This window comes from Gopherus evgoodei, unplaced genomic scaffold (genome assembly GCF_007399415.2).
Source record: "Gopherus evgoodei ecotype Sinaloan lineage unplaced genomic scaffold, rGopEvg1_v1.p scaffold_48_arrow_ctg1, whole genome shotgun sequence".
NCBI lineage: Eukaryota > Metazoa > Chordata > Testudines > Testudinidae > Gopherus > Gopherus evgoodei.
In genome coordinates this window covers 1,509,299-1,524,460 of record NW_022060069.1, presented here as the reverse complement: position 1 = coordinate 1,524,460, position 15,162 = coordinate 1,509,299, and the positions used below count along the sequence as shown (strand labels likewise).

Genomic DNA, 15,162 nt, shown 5'->3' with positions numbered 1-15,162 from the left:
CCAGCCCCACCCTCCATAGGCTCCTTCCTTCCTTTCCTCACCCTCGGGTGCAGGGCGCCGGGTTGCACCGTGGGGGAGGTATGGGGCAGGTGGCACCATGGTGGGGGCATGTGCCCAGGACTGAAATCTGCCCCCTGCCCCGGATTGACCCCCTGCGCCCCCACCCCCGGCTTTGCTGCTGAAGGAAGAGGGCTTTGGGGAACTAAGAGCCCCAGAAGCATGGGGGGGGGGAGGCTGCTGTGTGAGCGGCTTCCCCCAGGGTGACAGGAGCTGAATCTAAGCAGCCCTGAGCCCCCCGCAGTGCCCCCCAGCTCTGCTTGTGCCCCTCACCAGCAGCCCCCTGCAATCTCAGCCCCCCGAGTGGCCATGTTGTAGTCTGGGAGTTGAGTGGGGGCTGGGGGGGGGGCTGGCAGGTTGGGTTCCTAGGAGGGAGCCCCCAGGCTCCCCCTCAGAGAGACCAGCTTAACCCCAAGTTGGGAGAAAACCCAGGAGTCCTGGCTCCCAGCCCCCTCCCCCCACTCTAACCACTAGACCCCACTCCCCCCAGAGCCAGGGACAGAACCCAGGTGTCTTGGTGCCCAGCCCCCTCCCCCCAGCTCTAACCACAGGACACCACTCCCCCCAGAGCTGGGAATGGGACCCAGGCATCCTGTTTCCCCTCTGCGCCCGCAGCACTGCGTGGGCTCCGCGCTGAGACTCGCCCCGGAGCCCTGTGCTCTCATCCACAGGCCCCAGCAAGCCCTGACCCGGGGCGGGCACAGGCCGGCTGGGCGTGGCAGGTAGCGGGCGGCTGTACCATGGACTCCCTGTACCTGCCATGCGAACACGCCCTGCCCGTGCCTGTGGGCAGCCCCACCTCTGCCAGCCAGCTCCTGGAACAGCAGCTGGGGGGTGGGGCAGGGCTCAGATCGTGGGAGGAGGGGCAGTTAATGGGGATGAAGAAATGGAGGCTCCCAACCCCCTGCCAAACCCCCATATTGCCTCCCTCCAGCCCAGGAAATAAAAGCCAGGGGGCATCCGAGCTGCCTGGTGGTTAGAGCAGGGGAGCCTGGGGGCCAGGACTCCTGGGTTCTCTCCCCAGCTCTGGGAGGAGAGTGGGGGCTGGTGGTTAGAGCAGGGGGCTGGGAGCCAGGACTCCTGGATTTAACTTCAGCACTGGGAATGGAGCGGGGCCTGGTGGTTAGAGATGGAGAGGCCGGGAGCCAGGACTCCTGGGTTCTCTCTCCAGCTCTGGGAGGGGAGTGGGGTCTGGTGGGTTAGAGCAGGGGGCTTGGGGCCAGGACTCCTGGGTTCTCTCCCCAGCTCTGGGAGGGGAGTAGGAGCTAGTGATTGGAGCAGGGGGCTGGGAGCCAGGACTCCTGGGTTCTCTCCCCAGCTCTGGGAGGGGAGTGGGGGCTGGTGATTAGAGCAGGGGGCTTGGGGCCAGGACTCCTGGATTTAACCCCAGCACTGGGAATGGAGCGGGGCCTGGTGGTTAGAGATGGAGAGGCCGGGAGCCAGGACTCCTGGGTTCTCTCTCCAGCTCTGGGAGGGCAGTGGGGGCTGGTGGCTAGAATCAGGGAGGGTGGGAGCCAGGCCCCAGGCTTTTCCCAGTTGATGCTGTTGGGTAAGGGTCTGGGGCCAGATCCCTGGCTAGTGGTCACTGGCTCTGCACTGAGATCCACCCCCCACCCAGGCGGCCATGTTCCCACCAGGCGGGGTTTTCCAGCGTCGCGTCCCAAATTCCTGATTTCCGCGAGGGAAGTGGGGTTTGCCCAGAGGAATCAGATTGTCCGGGTTCCAGGAAAGGCCGCCCAAGCCTGACAGCCGTGGAGTGGGGGCGGGGGGTGCTGAGCGGTGGGGCAGAGCACCACTGGCGGCGTAAAGCCCTGGGGAATCCCCACACAGGGTAATTCTCTGCCGGGGATTCCCTGTTCCTGATTCTTCCCCCCCACCAGGAATCCCCAGCCCTCTAGCCCAGGGGGGCAGGCTGGTGTCCCCAATACCAAGAGCCACGGCCCAAACCTGCAGTAAGATGCAGCCAGCTCTGGGGTGGGGCATGTCCCCCAGCGGGCTCCCCAGAGACCCCAGCCCCCACACTGTGTCTCTCTCCCCCACTTTCAGGATCTGAAGCGGCCCTGGCAGAGGGATGCAGCCAGCTCTGGGGTGGGGCATGTCAGGCAAAGCGCAGCTCTTTGCAGAGTTCCCCCCGCCCCGTCCTTGGGGCAGAAGAGGCCCCAGCGCCCTTTGCCCAGGCTCCGAGGCTATCGGCTCTGCTCCCCTCCTGAGTTTTATGGCAGGGCAGCAGGAGCCGCTGATAAGGCCAGAGCCAACTGCAGTCCCCAGCCAGGAACAGCTTCGAGCAGGGACCACAGCAAGGGAAGGGCAGTAAAAGGAATGTGACCAACCCTCCCTCCTCCCCAGGGGGCAGCCTCTGCCCTGCCCTGTACACCCCCTTCCTCTCCCCAAGCCCCAGAACCCAGGAGTCCTGGCTCCGAGCCCCCTGATCTAACCACTAGCCCCCACTCCCCTCCCAGTGCTGGGAGAGAACCCAGGAGTCCTGGCTCCCAGCCCTTCCCCCTCGCTCTAACCCACCAGACCCCACCCCCCTCCCAGAGCTGGGGAGAGAACCCAGAAGTCCTGCTCCCAGCTCCTGCTCTAACCACTAGACATTCCCCCCCTCCCCTAGGGGCTGCTGACAGTAGGTGGGGACTGACTGTCATGGTCCCCTGGAGCCCGATACAGAGCTTGGTGTCTCCCCATCAGGTCCCGCTCAGCCTGGCGGGGGGCCCTGGGCCCCCCTGGCTGCAGGCTCATGGGAACAGAAGTGAACTGAGAGAGGAATCTGGCAGTGGTGAGACGCAGCGGGGCTCGGAGCCAGGACTCCTGGGTTCTCTCCCTTCCTGGTCCTGACATCACTGGCACCCTCCCCCGGCGCACAAGAGCTGTTCCCCCCCCCCGCAGCCCAGGGCACTGCCCTCCCTTCCTGCTCGAATCGCTCACCCACCCTGGGCAAACACGGGCCTGGTTATCAGGGAACTTGCTGGCTCTCAGCCCCCGGGCCTTCCCCAGGGGTGGGGCAGGAGGTGGCACCGAGAGCCCCGGCCCCCCCAGCTCTTTCCAAACCTTGGGCCTTAGCCAGCCCCCGCACAGCCTAGGGCAGCAGTGGTTCCCCAGACCCATGCTGAGCCCTGAACTGAGCTGGGCTGAGGCCGTGCTCAGCAACATGGGGCACTAGGCTCAGGGGAGGGGGCTGTAATCCCCCCTATAAAGCACTGATCGACCCCCCAGTGCTCGGCTTCCCCCCCCCAGCAGCTCCCGGGGAGCTCCCACAACGTTTGCACCAGGGAAAGAAACTTTATTGGTTCAAGACATTTAAAAAAAAGAAAGGAAAGACGGACGGACCCCTGGCTTTGCCCAGGGTTATCACAACAGCAGCTGACAAACTGCCACCCCCCCACACACACACCCCGGATCAGAAACCAGCATCCCTGGGGCAGAGCTCGGGGCAGTTACGGGGGTAAGGGGCAGTTCAGCAACACACCCCCTGACACGCCCCTTGGCCGGGTGCCCGCAGAGCCCGCAGCTCCCCACCCCGCTCCCAGTGGGAGGGCACAGGACGCCCAAGGGCACAGCTGGCTTGGAAGGGGTTAAGGCCTTGGGAGGGGATGAAAGGAGGATTTGTCATGGGGTCCCCGTGCCACGGGGTGGGAGGGGACCCCTGGCCAAACCCCCATTCGGCCAGGGATGTTTTTATACTAGTACAAACATAGTAGTGGGCAGGGGAGGGCCCCGAGCGGGCGCAGCCCCCCAGAGACCGGCCCCCGCAGCCTGCCCCGCACGTGGGAAGCTCCAGTCCGCAGCTACAGCTGGCTCTGACCCCGCCTAGAGACTGCTGGGGGAGGGAGGGCCTGGCTGAGCGCCCTGCAGTATGGACACCCCCGTGCCCTGGCCATTCCCTTCCACAAAGTGCCTCGCGAGGGGGAGGATTTAAACCCAGCCTTGGGGCTGGGCCAGTCGGGGGGGCTGCTTCTGCCCCTTCCCAGTCCAGCGGTGTGACCCTCCTGCAGCGGTTCACTCCCTGCCCCGTGCAAACCAAAATCCTCCGCAAAAGGGACTGTGCTGGGGGGATCCTCCCCCATCCCTGGACAAGACAGACTGTCCTGCAAGGAGGCAGCTTGAGGGATGAGATTTTGGCTCTCCCCACAGCGGGGAACCAGCCCCTGCTTTGAATTCGGACCCCCTCGATTGGGGAGGCCATGCAGACCGGCAGCCCAGGAGCACAGCCCACATGGGCATGGGTGGGGGAGTCTGGAGCCCGGTACAGCCACCCGAACGGCACGGGGCCTGTCTCCATCCCGCTGGCAAACACCCAGTTCAGCAGCTGCCCGGAGGCTCTTGAATCCACACCTGGATAGAGTGGTCTGTTCTCAGCCCAGCCCCCCACGCTCCGGAGCGCCCTTCACCCCCCAGCTGGAGGGTGGCCCCAGGGGACACGAGGGTGGGCGGCTACCGCACACAGACGTACTTCTTCCACCAGGCCTTGGAGAGCGTCCGCACCTTGCTGGCTGTGCTCCGCGCCCGCCGGCTCCGGGCCTCGGCATGCCGCAGCCCTGCCAGGATGGCCGTGTCGAACACCTCCTTGAGGTTCTGCTGGGTCAGCGCTGAGCACTCCACGTAGCCCACGGCCCCCACTTTCTGGGCCAGCGCCCGGGCCGCCAGCTCGGCCACCGGCTTCTCCCGGCGCCGGGCCAGCTGGATGAGCACCTGGACGTCCTGGCGCAGGTCGCACTGGGTGCCCACCAGCAGCAGGGGGGCAGCGGGGCAGAGCTGGCACAGCTCCGGCACCCACTTCTCCCCCACGTTCTGGAAGGAGGTGGGGGCCACCACGCTGAAGCAGAGGAGGAAGACGTCTGCCTTGGGGTAGCAGAGCCGCCGCAGCGTGTCAAACTCGTCCTGGGGGGAAGAGGAGGGACAGCCCCCAGTGAGTGCCTCCAGCCACTCTCAGCTGGACCCCCGGACCCGCCCAGCCCCCAGCCTGGGGGGAGGGGTTGTCCCGGTGTCCCTGATACGGGGGCTGGGGCCCAAGGAGAGAACCAACTTCTTCAGGGCCACACCTGGAGACAGAGGTGGACCTGGAAATAGAGCCCAGGAATCTGGGCTTCCAGCTCCCTCGCTCTAACCACTAGAACCCACTCCCCACCCAGAGCAGGGACAGAACCCAGGAGTTCTGGCTCCCACCCACCCCCCCGCTCTACCCACTAGCCCCCACTCCCCTCCCAGAGCAGGGACAGAGCCCCAGTGAGCAGGGGGCCACAGGGGCAGAGCTAGGCAGGTTCGGTACTTTGCCCAGCACCTCCTGGCGTGCCGGGGGTTTGAACAGCGGCTCGGAATGGGTTAAAGGGAGCTCCCAGCTGGCTCTTACCTGCCCCGCTGTATCACAGAGGTGCAGCCTCACGGGGGCGCTGTCCACCTGCACCACGGCTGCAAGGGGAAGAGACTGTTACCCCTGTAGCAAGATGCTCCCCCACCCCGGACCCAAGGACATTACGCTTCTCAAAAGCAGGTCAGTGGCAGAGCTCCCCCCCCTCCTCTTACGCTACGCCCCGCTTCCCGTGGTGGGACAGAACCCAGAAGTCCTGTCTCCCAGCCTGCCCTGCTCTAACCACTAGCCCCCACTCCCACCCCAGAGCTGAGGAGAGGACCCAGGAGTCCTGGTTCCCAGACCCCTCTGCTCTAAGCACTAGCGCCCTGCCACCCCAGTCGGGGAGAGGACCCAGGAGTCCTGGCTCCCAGCCCCCACTGCTCTAAGCACTAGCCCCCCTAGCCAGGGATAGAACCCAGGAGTCCTGGCTCCCAGCCCCCACTGCTCTAACCACTAGCCCCCCAGCCAGGGATAGAACCCAGGAGTCCTGGCTCCCAGCCCCTGACACTGGTCTCCAGGGGGAACAAGGGGGGGTCCCATTCAGGGCAGCGCGACCTCCGGGGGGAAGGACCATGCGCCCCAGGGAACGGGAAAGCCCTTGGCAGGTGCCCGGCCGGGGCAGCGCGGCTGGAGACGCCGGGCGGCGGCCCGCGGGCCCTACCCGAGAAGCGGTCCAGCGCCGTGGGCACGTAGCGGGCCGGGTACCCGTTCGCGCTGTAGCTCAGCGCCAGGCTCGTCTTGCCCACGGCGCCGTCCCCCAGCAGGACGCACTGCAGCTCCAGCGCCCGCTCCAGCTCCAGCGCCCGCTCCAGCTCCAGCCCCAGCCCCAGGCCAGGCGCGGGCCGGTGCGGGGGCACCGGGGGCGCAGGCGGGTACCCGGGCAGCAGCGCCTGGGGGGGCATGGTCCGCCCCGGGCTCCTTGCGGGAAGGGGGCGGAGGCAGGAGCCGCGGGGTGCCCGGAACCGGCTGCGCCCTGCCCCGCGCGGGCCTTTATAGCCCGGCTCATTTCCATAGCCCCGCCCCTAGCGGGGGGACACGCCCCGCACACTGGGGGAGGTGGGGCACAAGGGGGGGGAGTGGTGTCCCCCCCTGCCCAGGCGCTCCAGGGACCCTGACTGAGCCAGGCACATGCTGGGCACGGGGCACCTGTCTCAGCCTGAGCCCCAGTGCTCCCCCCCGGCCCCCAGGCCTGCCCCACCTGGCTGATTGCGCTGTGTGAGACCATTTGTCTCCGCTGCCCGGCCCCAGCCCGGGGCCACCCACCCCCCTGTCGCGCATTAATAGAAACTAGTCCCTCTCTGCTGAGGAGCGGGGGGGGGTCTGCCCTGAGACCCCCGCCCAGCGCCTTTGGGACACCGCCATGGAGCGTGTCTACAGGGCTTCGCGCCGCCTGCATGCACCAGGAGCACAAGCAGGAGGAAGCCGGGCGCGTGTGCAGAGAGCAGCACCTGTCACTGGACACAGGACACAGCGCCGGGGGCGACTCCAGGGCCCGGGCCCAAGGGCTCCAGGCAGGGCCCTGGCTTCAGCGAGCTGCTTATTGGCTCTGCACTTCCCACAACCAGCCCTAGCGCCAGCTGCCAGAGAGCTCCAGAGCCGGAGATGGGGGGAGGTCTCAGCACCCAGCCCAACAGGGCCCTGGGCTCGGTCAGGGCAGCGGGGAAGACGGGGGCTGATTTTGGGGTGGGGGTCCCGGCTGTTGGTCGAGTTCCTGGGTGCTACCATCATACAGACAATATATCTACAACCTCCCCTCAGTTTTTGGCAGCCTTCCAGATTTTGCAAGGCGAGACCCATGCGCTCGCCCCCCCACCCCAAAGTCCCGTTAGCCCTGGGGCACAGGAAAGGCACCAGCGGAAGGGAAGCCCCCAGCTTCGCCCCAGGTCTCCAGCCTGCTCTCAGCCCCTGGGCCAAGACCCGAAGTGGGGACCTCCCGGCTTTGCTGCCGGTTGCAGCTTCGCTCGAGGGCGGGAGGTCCAGGTGGCTGCAGGCCACGCAGATCTGAAAGGTCCCAGCCAGCCTGGCCTACAGCAGCAGCCCCTCGGCTCTGATTTTCGCTAAGCCCCCAAGCCCCCCAGGGAATTAGCAGTGCAGGGGCTGACAGCCTCTGCCCCAGTGCAGCCCTAGGGAGACCCCCACATGGCCCCTGCCCTGAGCCAGAAGGGACCTGCCTCCGGGTCTCCTTCAGCCATTGCCTCTGCTGAGCTTGCTGGCTACCCAAACCTCCCCAGGGCAGCACTCGCTTTTCTGCTTTCACTTTGAGCAGGCAGGTGAGAAACCAGCTGCCCCCCATCCCGCAGCCCAGGATCAGAAATCCCCCTCCCACCCCACCCAAAAGATCCACTCCCCCTGCTTCCTCCCCAGTGAAAGACGGGGGCCAGCAAGTTTGCTGCAGGGGGGCTTTATTTAGGAGTGGCTGCAGGCAGAGGGTAGTGAGAGCAAAGCTACAGGGAGTTGCCCCAGAACCAGAGGCCCTAAGGAAAGAGCAAAAGGAAATTCACTCCTGCCCCCAGGGCTCTGGAACAGCAGCAGGACCTGGGCCAAGCACTGGAGCCACGGTGCCCAGGTGGGGGTGCTGGGAGCCGAGCGAGGCTGGCAGCGGGGGCCGAGGCAGGACTCACTGGCAGGAGAAATCCCATTGCTGGAAGGGAAGAGAGTACAGGGATCAGACATGGCCAAGGGGAGGGGGGAAGCTGAGGTGGGGCTGGGAGGTTAGGCTGGGAGCCAGGACTCCTGGGTTCTATCCCCAGCTCTGCCATCCCCCCAGTCTCTCCCCCCATCTCAGGGGCTCAGTGCCCTAGGCATGGAGCAAATATGCCAGCTGAGCCAAGGCCAGTCGCTCCGCGTGCTGTGAGTGGTGGCAGCTCCTGCGGTGTGGGGAGCCCCCCCCCGCCATATTTGGGTGCCCACCTGCTGCAGTTCGGCTACTCACATCAGTTTTGACCTCCACCTTCCCCGGCTTGAGGTACTGGCTCTCCTGGACCACGCTGCTGGGAAAGAAGCCCAGGCGGGCAGGGTGCTCCCCATAATAATCCCCCTGCACCTGCAGGGAGGAGATTGGGAGGCTTACGGTGGGGTGCCAAGACCCCTGACATCAGCCCTCCCCGACAGAACTGCAGCCTGGGCACGGAAACTCCCCTTCTCCATGGACTCCCCACTGCCCTTCTGGGACCAACCCCCCAGGACCTGAGACCCAGCAACCGTCACACAGGAGCCCACCAGCCTGCAGAGGGGCACCGGGCTGAGATGGGAACCGGGGCTGGGACTGGCGATTTGGGAGTGCGGGGGTCAGGCCCAGCCCTCTGTGTGGCCCTGGCTCCTGCTCCACCAGGGGCATGATGCCCGGGCAGGGGCTGATGCCCCAGCAGAGCCGAGGGAGCCATTTTCTGAGCTCCAGTGCCCGCCTCCAGCCACTCACGCTGCCACCCCAGAACAGCCGGCCACGGCCCTTCAGCTTGGAGAAGACGTAGACGACCTGCCCGTGCTGGATAGGGATGAAGCGGCAGTCGGGGGCGATGTAATCCTGCACGGCCACCGCAATGGAGATCGGATCTGGGGGAGGGAAGGTCATTCCCTAGGAACAGGTACTGCACCTCCACCAGCACCCCCCTGCCCCAGAGAGGGCCCTGTCCTGCCCTGCCCCGTCCCACCGCCACACCATGGCCCTCAACCCCCATGCCTGCCCCGTGCCACTCCAGGGCACAGCCCTGCCCCCCAGCACAGACCCCTATGTAGCCCTGTGCCACCCCTCAGGGCACAGCCCTGCCCCCTAGCACCACCCCCCATGCAGCCCCATGCCACCCCTCAGGGCACAGCCCTGCCCCCCAGCACCAACCCCTCCATGCAGCCCTGCCCCCCCAGCACCGACCCCTCCATGCAGCCCTGTGCCACCCCTCAGGGCACAGCCCTGCCCCCTAGCACCACCCCCCATGCAGCCCCATGCCACCCCTCAGGGCACAGCCCTGACCCCCAGCACTGACCCCCATGCAGCCCTGTGCCACCCCTCAGGGCACAGCCCTGCCCCCTAGCACCCCCCCATGCAGCCCTGTGCCACCCCCCAGGGCACAGCCTTGCCCCCTAGCACCACCCCCCATGCAGCACTGTGCCACCCCTCAGGGCACAGCCTTGCCCCCTAGCACCACTCCCCCATGCAGCCCCATGCCACCCCTCAGGGCACAGCCCTGCCCCCCAGCACTGACCCCCATGCAGCCCCTCGGCCTTGGCACTGCCCCCAGCCTCCCCCCCGGGCACACTTACGGCTGCAGTCAGCATCCGCACACAGCTTCTTCTCCGCCAGCTTGCCCAGCTGCCGGCCCCCCTGCAGCAGCCCCAGCAGGGCGCCCAGCAGAGCGGCCCGGGCCCAGAGCCGGGTGTTAGCCATGGTGGGCGAAATGCAGCCGCCCCAGGCTCAGACTGTCCACGCAGGGAGGGCAGCTTGGCCCAGCTGTTTCTAGTCACCGCCCTGAGTCATTTTCGGAGATCCCGGAGCAGGTACCCCATTGGGCAGAGCATGTGCCAATTCATTCGGCAGGGGGCCCTTTGGCAGTGCTGGGCCTTGCCTGGTACTAGGGGGCGCCCTTCCCCGAGTGGAGGCTGACCCCCGGGCAGCGCTGGGGGCGTCGTGCTGCCGATGGGTGACCCTGACACCTGTCGGGGGGACCACGCTGCCAGGAGCGGGGGGCACCGTGCTGCTGCAGGTACCAGGTTTTGGACAGAATATCGCCCCTGAGTCCTGACAATTCCAGCTCCCCCAGCCCAGACACCAGTCGGGGCAATGCCATTCTCTGGCCTTGTGGCTCTCCCAGGATAGGGCTGGTTGCCTCTGACTGCGTAGTGCTGCTGCTGCACGGCCCACCCCCGAGGTGGCTGCATGTCCACAACAGACAGGGAGTCTTCAGGCCAGGCCTCACAGAGTGAGAGAGGAGGGGAGACAGAATCCCATCCCCAGAAGATGCGGCATAGCCAAGTCACCAGCTTCGAATTCTCTGCCCCCTTCCGCTCCGCTTTTTAAATAATCCAGTGCCACAAACACAAGCCAGGAGCAAGGGCGAGCGGGGCCGCTGCTGACGCAGGGGCCGGCTCTCAGGCAACATACTGGCCCCATTGTCCATGTCTCTCTACAGCTGAGGCCCACAGAAGGGGCAGGACCCCACAGAGAAGGGGTTGAGAGAGGGGCACTGTCAAACCCCTCCCACCAGCCCCGTGTCGGAGGGGAAGCCAGGAGGGAAGCCCCCTGAAGCCCCCCCCAGTTCAGAAGCTCCTTGTGGCAGCGGTGGGATCCTCCTGAGCCAGATGGCACCAGGTCACTACGTGGCACAAATACTAGCTCCCGCCAGCGCCAGTATCCTGGGCTCTGAGCTCATGCTCTGCGACTCAACACATCAGACTGGGCCCCGCCGGGGGGCTGCTAGGAAGCACCTGACCCCCCAGCACCTGCAGGGCTCCTCTCAGCCAGCCAGGGGGTGAACAGACTAGCTCTGAAGCCAATGGAGGAGGTAGGCAGCCACCTCTGGGGTAGAGGGGCACCCTGGTAGCCAAAACCCAGCCACTGGTGATTCCTCTGCCACTCTGGGGGCACAACCCCTCCCAGGCACCCACTTCGCTGTGTTCTCTCCCAGCATGCAGTGCTCCATCCCACAGTGCATCCTGGGATCTCTGTCCCTGCCTTCTATAACGCAGAGCCTAATCTACTCAGACCAGACAAGCGCCCCCAAAGGCGTCTCAGATATTGGTGGGGTAAGCCCAGAATTCACCACTTTCACAATCGCTGGGCTGGGAATAATTCCCTTCAGCTCCTGCCAATGCCCCGCCCCTGCCGGGGGCATGGCTCAGAGCCATATCTCAGGACACGGGTTAAAGGGAATGAGACTCCCCCGTGGAGAATCCGCCCAGTCGATTTCACCCCACCTCACCAGGGATCCCAGCAAGGAACGGGCCAGCCGCGTCACAGGGAGGTCACAAAGGGAGCTTTTATTACAGAACAGAAAGCGCCAGGTGCAATGTCTGAGCAGCAGACTCTGGGTACAATGCTTCAGAAGGGCTTTAGCTGCCTCTAGCCGCCCCCACCCCCTGTACCAATCATCCCACCACGAACCAGCTCCAGGCTCGTCGCAGACACAGGGATCACCAGCTGGCGGCGCTCCAGAGTCACCTACCCACTCTGAGCAGCAAGGCAGCATGGCGTGCAGGGGGGACGCAGGTTGGACGCTTCCTCGCCGGCAGTTCACAAGGTTCTGGGGAACAGGGGAGTTTGGGGCTGGAAATCCGGCTGGCCCTGAGGACGGACTTACCTTCCAGGGAACTGGTAAAAAACGGGGGAATCGGGTTCAGAACAGACACTAACTGGGGCAGTGGGAAGGGGCAGTTCTGGGACTGGGTTGGGGGGCTTCACTTCTTGGCAAAGGAAATCTTCATGGCGTTGCTCTGTGTGATCTTGAAGCCCTGGAGGGCATCGCGGGCGGCTCCAGCCTGCACCTCGTTATCAAACTCCACAAAAGCGATGTCGTGCCGCCCGGGCACCAGCCGCACCTCCTTGAACCCTGGGAACCTGAGTGAGCAGGACCCAGCTGTTAGAGGGGACAGGCCCCCAGATCACTCTGGCACCCACCCCCCTCCGCTGGCCTCCCAAGCATCATGCTCTGCGCTCTCCCAGACCACCCACTCCACCAAGGTTTGACACCCCCCACCCTGGGACCAACAGACCCCCCACTCGGCCCTCCCGACTCCCTCAGGGCCCACACTCACTGATTGAAGAGCATGGACAGCATCAGCTCGTTGGTCTCCTCGGGCAGGTTGGTAAGGAAGAGGATGTGATTGGGAGGGTTCTCAGAGAGCTGCAAGGGAGAGAGCAAGCAGGGGTCAGGATGGGAGCACAGACACTGCGAGCGCTGCCTGGACAGGAGGCTGAGAACCCTGCAGGGCAGCTCCAGCCAGACGCACACAGCAGAGGCAGCGCCCAGGCCAGGCCACCCTCCCTCCCACTGCCAGGGCGAGTGCCCCCTGCTCTCCACGCAGAGGAGTCCCCTGGGACTCAGCATCTCTGGCTTCTCGGCTGAGGCGAGCAACAAGCCGGGGGGGGGGGGGGGGACCCTCACCGCTCAGGGAGGTGTCCCACACAAGCTCATGAGTTCTTTTCTGCTCCCCACTGGAACCAGTACCTTGGAGGGGAAAGGCCCTGTTCCCCCAAGCCCCAGCCCCAGAGGGAGCTTTGCCCCACACAGCTGAGTCCAGTCCGACGTGGCCACTGCTACCTGCTGCCGGAAAGGAGCCGAAGCCAGGCCAAGCTCTGTCATATACTCACCGGCTGGGTAGGCGGCATCTGGCCAGGCATCATCTGCTGAGGGGGCATGGCCCCTGGCGCGATTCCTCCAGGAGTCATGCCAGGTGGGGGGATCATACCCGGAGGGGGCATGTACGGAGGCTGGCCTGCCATGTGGTGCATCATGCGGGGGGTCTGGTTCATTGGCGGCATTCCCTATAGGGGGGAGAGAGAGCCCAGTTTCACAGAAAGATCCTGGGCGCTGACCTGCCCTGGAGTCCTCGGGGGCTGCCTGGGCACAGTCCTGGCATTCACATCAGAGCCTGCCGCTGGCCGCAGAAGCTAACCACAGCCGGCTGGGGCCAGCGGACTCAGGCCGGCTCCCGAGAGCAGCCTGAGACAGACCATGCCGGTTGCACTAGGAAAGGCTCCCTCAGGCCCCGAGCTCCGGCTGCCAACCAGCCCCTGCCCTGGGGCAGCGGCCCAGGCAGAGACGCTGCTCACGTTACTCACAGGGACAGCTCCTTGCACTGCAGCTGCCCCAGGAGCAGCTGCCCCAGGCATCTGTTTCTTGACGACGGGCGTCTCTGGGCCCTTAGGCTTCCTCTTCTCCCGCTTGCGGTCACGCTCCACATAGGTGCCTTTCATTTTCGAGATGATGTCGGAGTCCGACTTGGCGTACTGGATCCTCTGGGGGTGGAGAGAGCTCGTCAGGGGGAGCACGGCGGAGCAGCGGCTCAGGCAGTTCCAACAGCTCCCGCCAGTCGGCCTCCCCCAGCCCGGGCCGGCACGCAGCACTCACCATCGGCTTGTCGTAGAAGGGGAACCCCTGCATGGACCTCAAGGCGTTGGTGGCGCTGCTGATCTCCTTGAAGATGACAAAGGCTTGTCCCCTCATCTTCAGGCTCCGGGACACCAGGATATCCAGGATCTGGCCAAACTGGGAGAAGATGGCGTACAGGGATTTCTTCAGCTCTAGGAGAGAGAGCCGGAGCATTAGGTACACGGAGCAGACAGACACGGAGCTTTGCCACTACGAGGAGCTGGACGCAGACCGGGCGACTCCTGCCGCCTCGGACAGAGGCGTTCACCCCCCGCGCCAGAGAGCAGGAGTCACTTTTATCCCTCCAAAGCCCCCAGTCCTCCTCAGCCAGACAGCAACAGGCAAGCAGGAGTAGGGGCTGGGAGAGCGAGTCCTCCCGACACATCCTGGCTTCCCTGCAAAGCGCTGGGCTCCAGCGCAAGGCCCTTAGCCCAGCCACCCTCATCGCCAGCTCCAGACAGGAACTCGCTCACCATCCTTCTTGATCTTCTCGTTGAGGTTGTTGATGTAGATGGTGTGATTGGGGCGGGTTTCCGGGACGGCCATGGTCCTCGGCACGTCCGCCACAGCGGGGTCTAAGGAGAGGAGAGGGGAACGGAGGTGAGCGCGCAAGGGGAACCGGCGGCCGCAGGGGTCACGGCCTCAGAAGATGCCCAGCGCGCGCCCCCAGGGCCAGGCTCGGGGGCTAATCCCACCCCAGAGCGCCCGCGGGCCCAGACCCACGCTCAGGGCAGGCAGCTTGTGGGGAGGGTCTGGGGGGGGGCAGCAGCCTGGGCTCCAGGGCACAGACCCCCCAGCCCCAGGGGAGCCCCCCAGCCGGTCCCCCAGCCCCGCCCCGCCCCCCGGGAACCCCCCAGCCGGTCCCCCAGCCCCGCCCCCAGGGGAGCCCCCCAGCCGGTCCCCCAGCCCCAGGGGAGCCCCGCCCCCCAGGGAGCCCTCAAGGGGCGCAAGGCCCCGCCCCAGTGGGGGAGGGGGTACAGGCTGACCCCCCCGCCCCGTAGGACCCGGATGTGGGAGCTGGGGGCGGGGCTTGTGCAGGGCCCCGCCCCCAGGAAGGCGCCGGTATCTGCGGCCCCGCCGCCCCCCGCCCGGCCATACTGGGTCACACAGGCCGGGCGCTGCCCCCCGGCCCGGTCCCCCCCGGCCCCGCGGCCCGATGGCGCCGCCCCGCCGCGGCCCCTCACCGATGGAGTCCGCAGGCCCAGCGCCGCCCGCTGCCACAGGAGCCCGCCGAGAGACGACCCCGCCCACTGTCCGCGCGAGCCAATCACGAGGAAGCAGCGGCGAACGCATGAGCCTATAAAAGGGCGTCTCTCCGGCCACGGCCAATGAAAACCCTACGGCCTTGTGTGTGTGGCAGGCCAATCAAAGCAGAGCCACGGCCTGTAACGTGACCAATCAGAAGGCGGGTCTCCATCGTTATCCCGCCCCCCTAAGGCGGGGATTTGGTGGTCAGCTCGGCAATCCCCGCCTTCCGCGCAAGAGCCGGCCATTGGCTGATTGGAGGTGTCAGTAACCGCTCTTATCGCATTTCATTGGCGGTATTTCTCACGCGACCCGGAAGGGGCGGCTGAGAGGCGGGAGACTGGAATCCAATCACGTGATCAGATTCACCCTGCCGCTGCCTGCTCAGCCGGCGGCCGCCATTTTAGGAGGGGCCCTGAGAGCGCCCCCAGC

At 65.9% G+C, this 15,162-nt stretch overlaps 3 protein-coding genes across 3 annotated transcripts; all 3 read right to left on the bottom strand.

The window, feature by feature from the left end:
- Positions 1–3,322: 3,322 nt before the first annotated feature.
- Positions 3,323–6,766, bottom strand: LOC115642952 (rho-related GTP-binding protein RhoU-like). The gene is made up of 4 exons (XM_030546659.1): positions 6,761–6,766; positions 6,066–6,426; positions 5,405–5,463; positions 3,323–4,935 (listed from the first exon to the last, which is right to left on the bottom strand). Exons 1-4 carry the CDS (start codon positions 6,764–6,766, stop codon positions 4,489–4,491), a joined length of 873 nt encoding a protein of 290 aa, XP_030402519.1. The 3' UTR covers positions 3,323–4,488.
- Positions 6,767–7,798: 1,032 nt separating this feature from the next.
- On the bottom strand, positions 7,799–11,258 carry MIA (MIA SH3 domain containing). The gene is made up of 4 exons (XM_030546753.1): positions 9,662–11,258; positions 8,823–8,956; positions 8,337–8,447; positions 7,799–8,045 (listed from the first exon to the last, which is right to left on the bottom strand). Exons 1-4 carry the CDS (start codon positions 9,783–9,785, stop codon positions 8,022–8,024), a joined length of 393 nt encoding a protein of 130 aa, XP_030402613.1. The 5' UTR covers positions 9,786–11,258; the 3' UTR covers positions 7,799–8,021.
- A 97-nt stretch (positions 11,259–11,355) lies between these two features.
- SNRPA (small nuclear ribonucleoprotein polypeptide A) lies at positions 11,356–14,767 on the bottom strand. Its single transcript, XM_030546751.1, has 7 exons — positions 14,670–14,767; positions 13,959–14,060; positions 13,465–13,637; positions 13,176–13,352; positions 12,705–12,878; positions 12,149–12,237; positions 11,356–11,951 (listed from the first exon to the last, which is right to left on the bottom strand). The coding sequence occupies exons 2-7, from the start codon at positions 14,029–14,031 to the stop codon at positions 11,792–11,794; spliced, it is 846 nt and encodes a 281-aa protein (XP_030402611.1). The 5' UTR covers positions 14,032–14,060; positions 14,670–14,767; the 3' UTR covers positions 11,356–11,791.
- Positions 14,768–15,162: the final 395 nt, after the last annotated feature.

Excerpts from the sequence above, each read along its gene's own strand:
- LOC115642952 (XM_030546659.1), bottom strand. Across the intron at positions 5,464-6,065 it reads GGCGCTGGACCGCTTCTCGG|CCGTGGTGCAGGTGGACAGC; the intron begins GTAGGGCCCGCG and ends TTCCCCTTGCAG. Across the intron at positions 4,936-5,404 it reads TCTGTGATACAGCGGGGCAG|GACGAGTTTGACACGCTGCG; the intron begins GTAAGAGCCAGC and ends TCTTCCCCCCAG.
- MIA (XM_030546753.1), bottom strand. The coding sequence starts at position 9,785 with ATGGCTAACACCCGGCTCTGGGCCCGGGCCGCTCTGCTGGGCGCCCTG. Across the intron at positions 8,957-9,661 it reads TGCGGATGCTGACTGCAGCC|ATCCGATCTCCATTGCGGTG; the intron begins GTAAGTGTGCCC and ends TCCCTCCCCCAG. Across the intron at positions 8,448-8,822 it reads GGCTGTTCTGGGGTGGCAGC|GTGCAGGGGGATTATTATGG; the intron begins GTGAGTGGCTGG and ends TCCTCCCTGCAG.
- SNRPA (XM_030546751.1), bottom strand. The coding sequence starts at position 14,031 with ATGGCCGTCCCGGAAACCCGCCCCAATCACACCATCTACATCAACAAC. Across the intron at positions 13,353-13,464 it reads CCTTCTACGACAAGCCGATG|AGGATCCAGTACGCCAAGTC; the intron begins GTGAGTGCTGCG and ends CTCCACCCCCAG. Across the intron at positions 12,238-12,704 it reads AGATGCCGCCTACCCAGCCG|CTCTCTGAGAACCCTCCCAA; the intron begins GTGAGTATATGA and ends TCTCCCTTGCAG.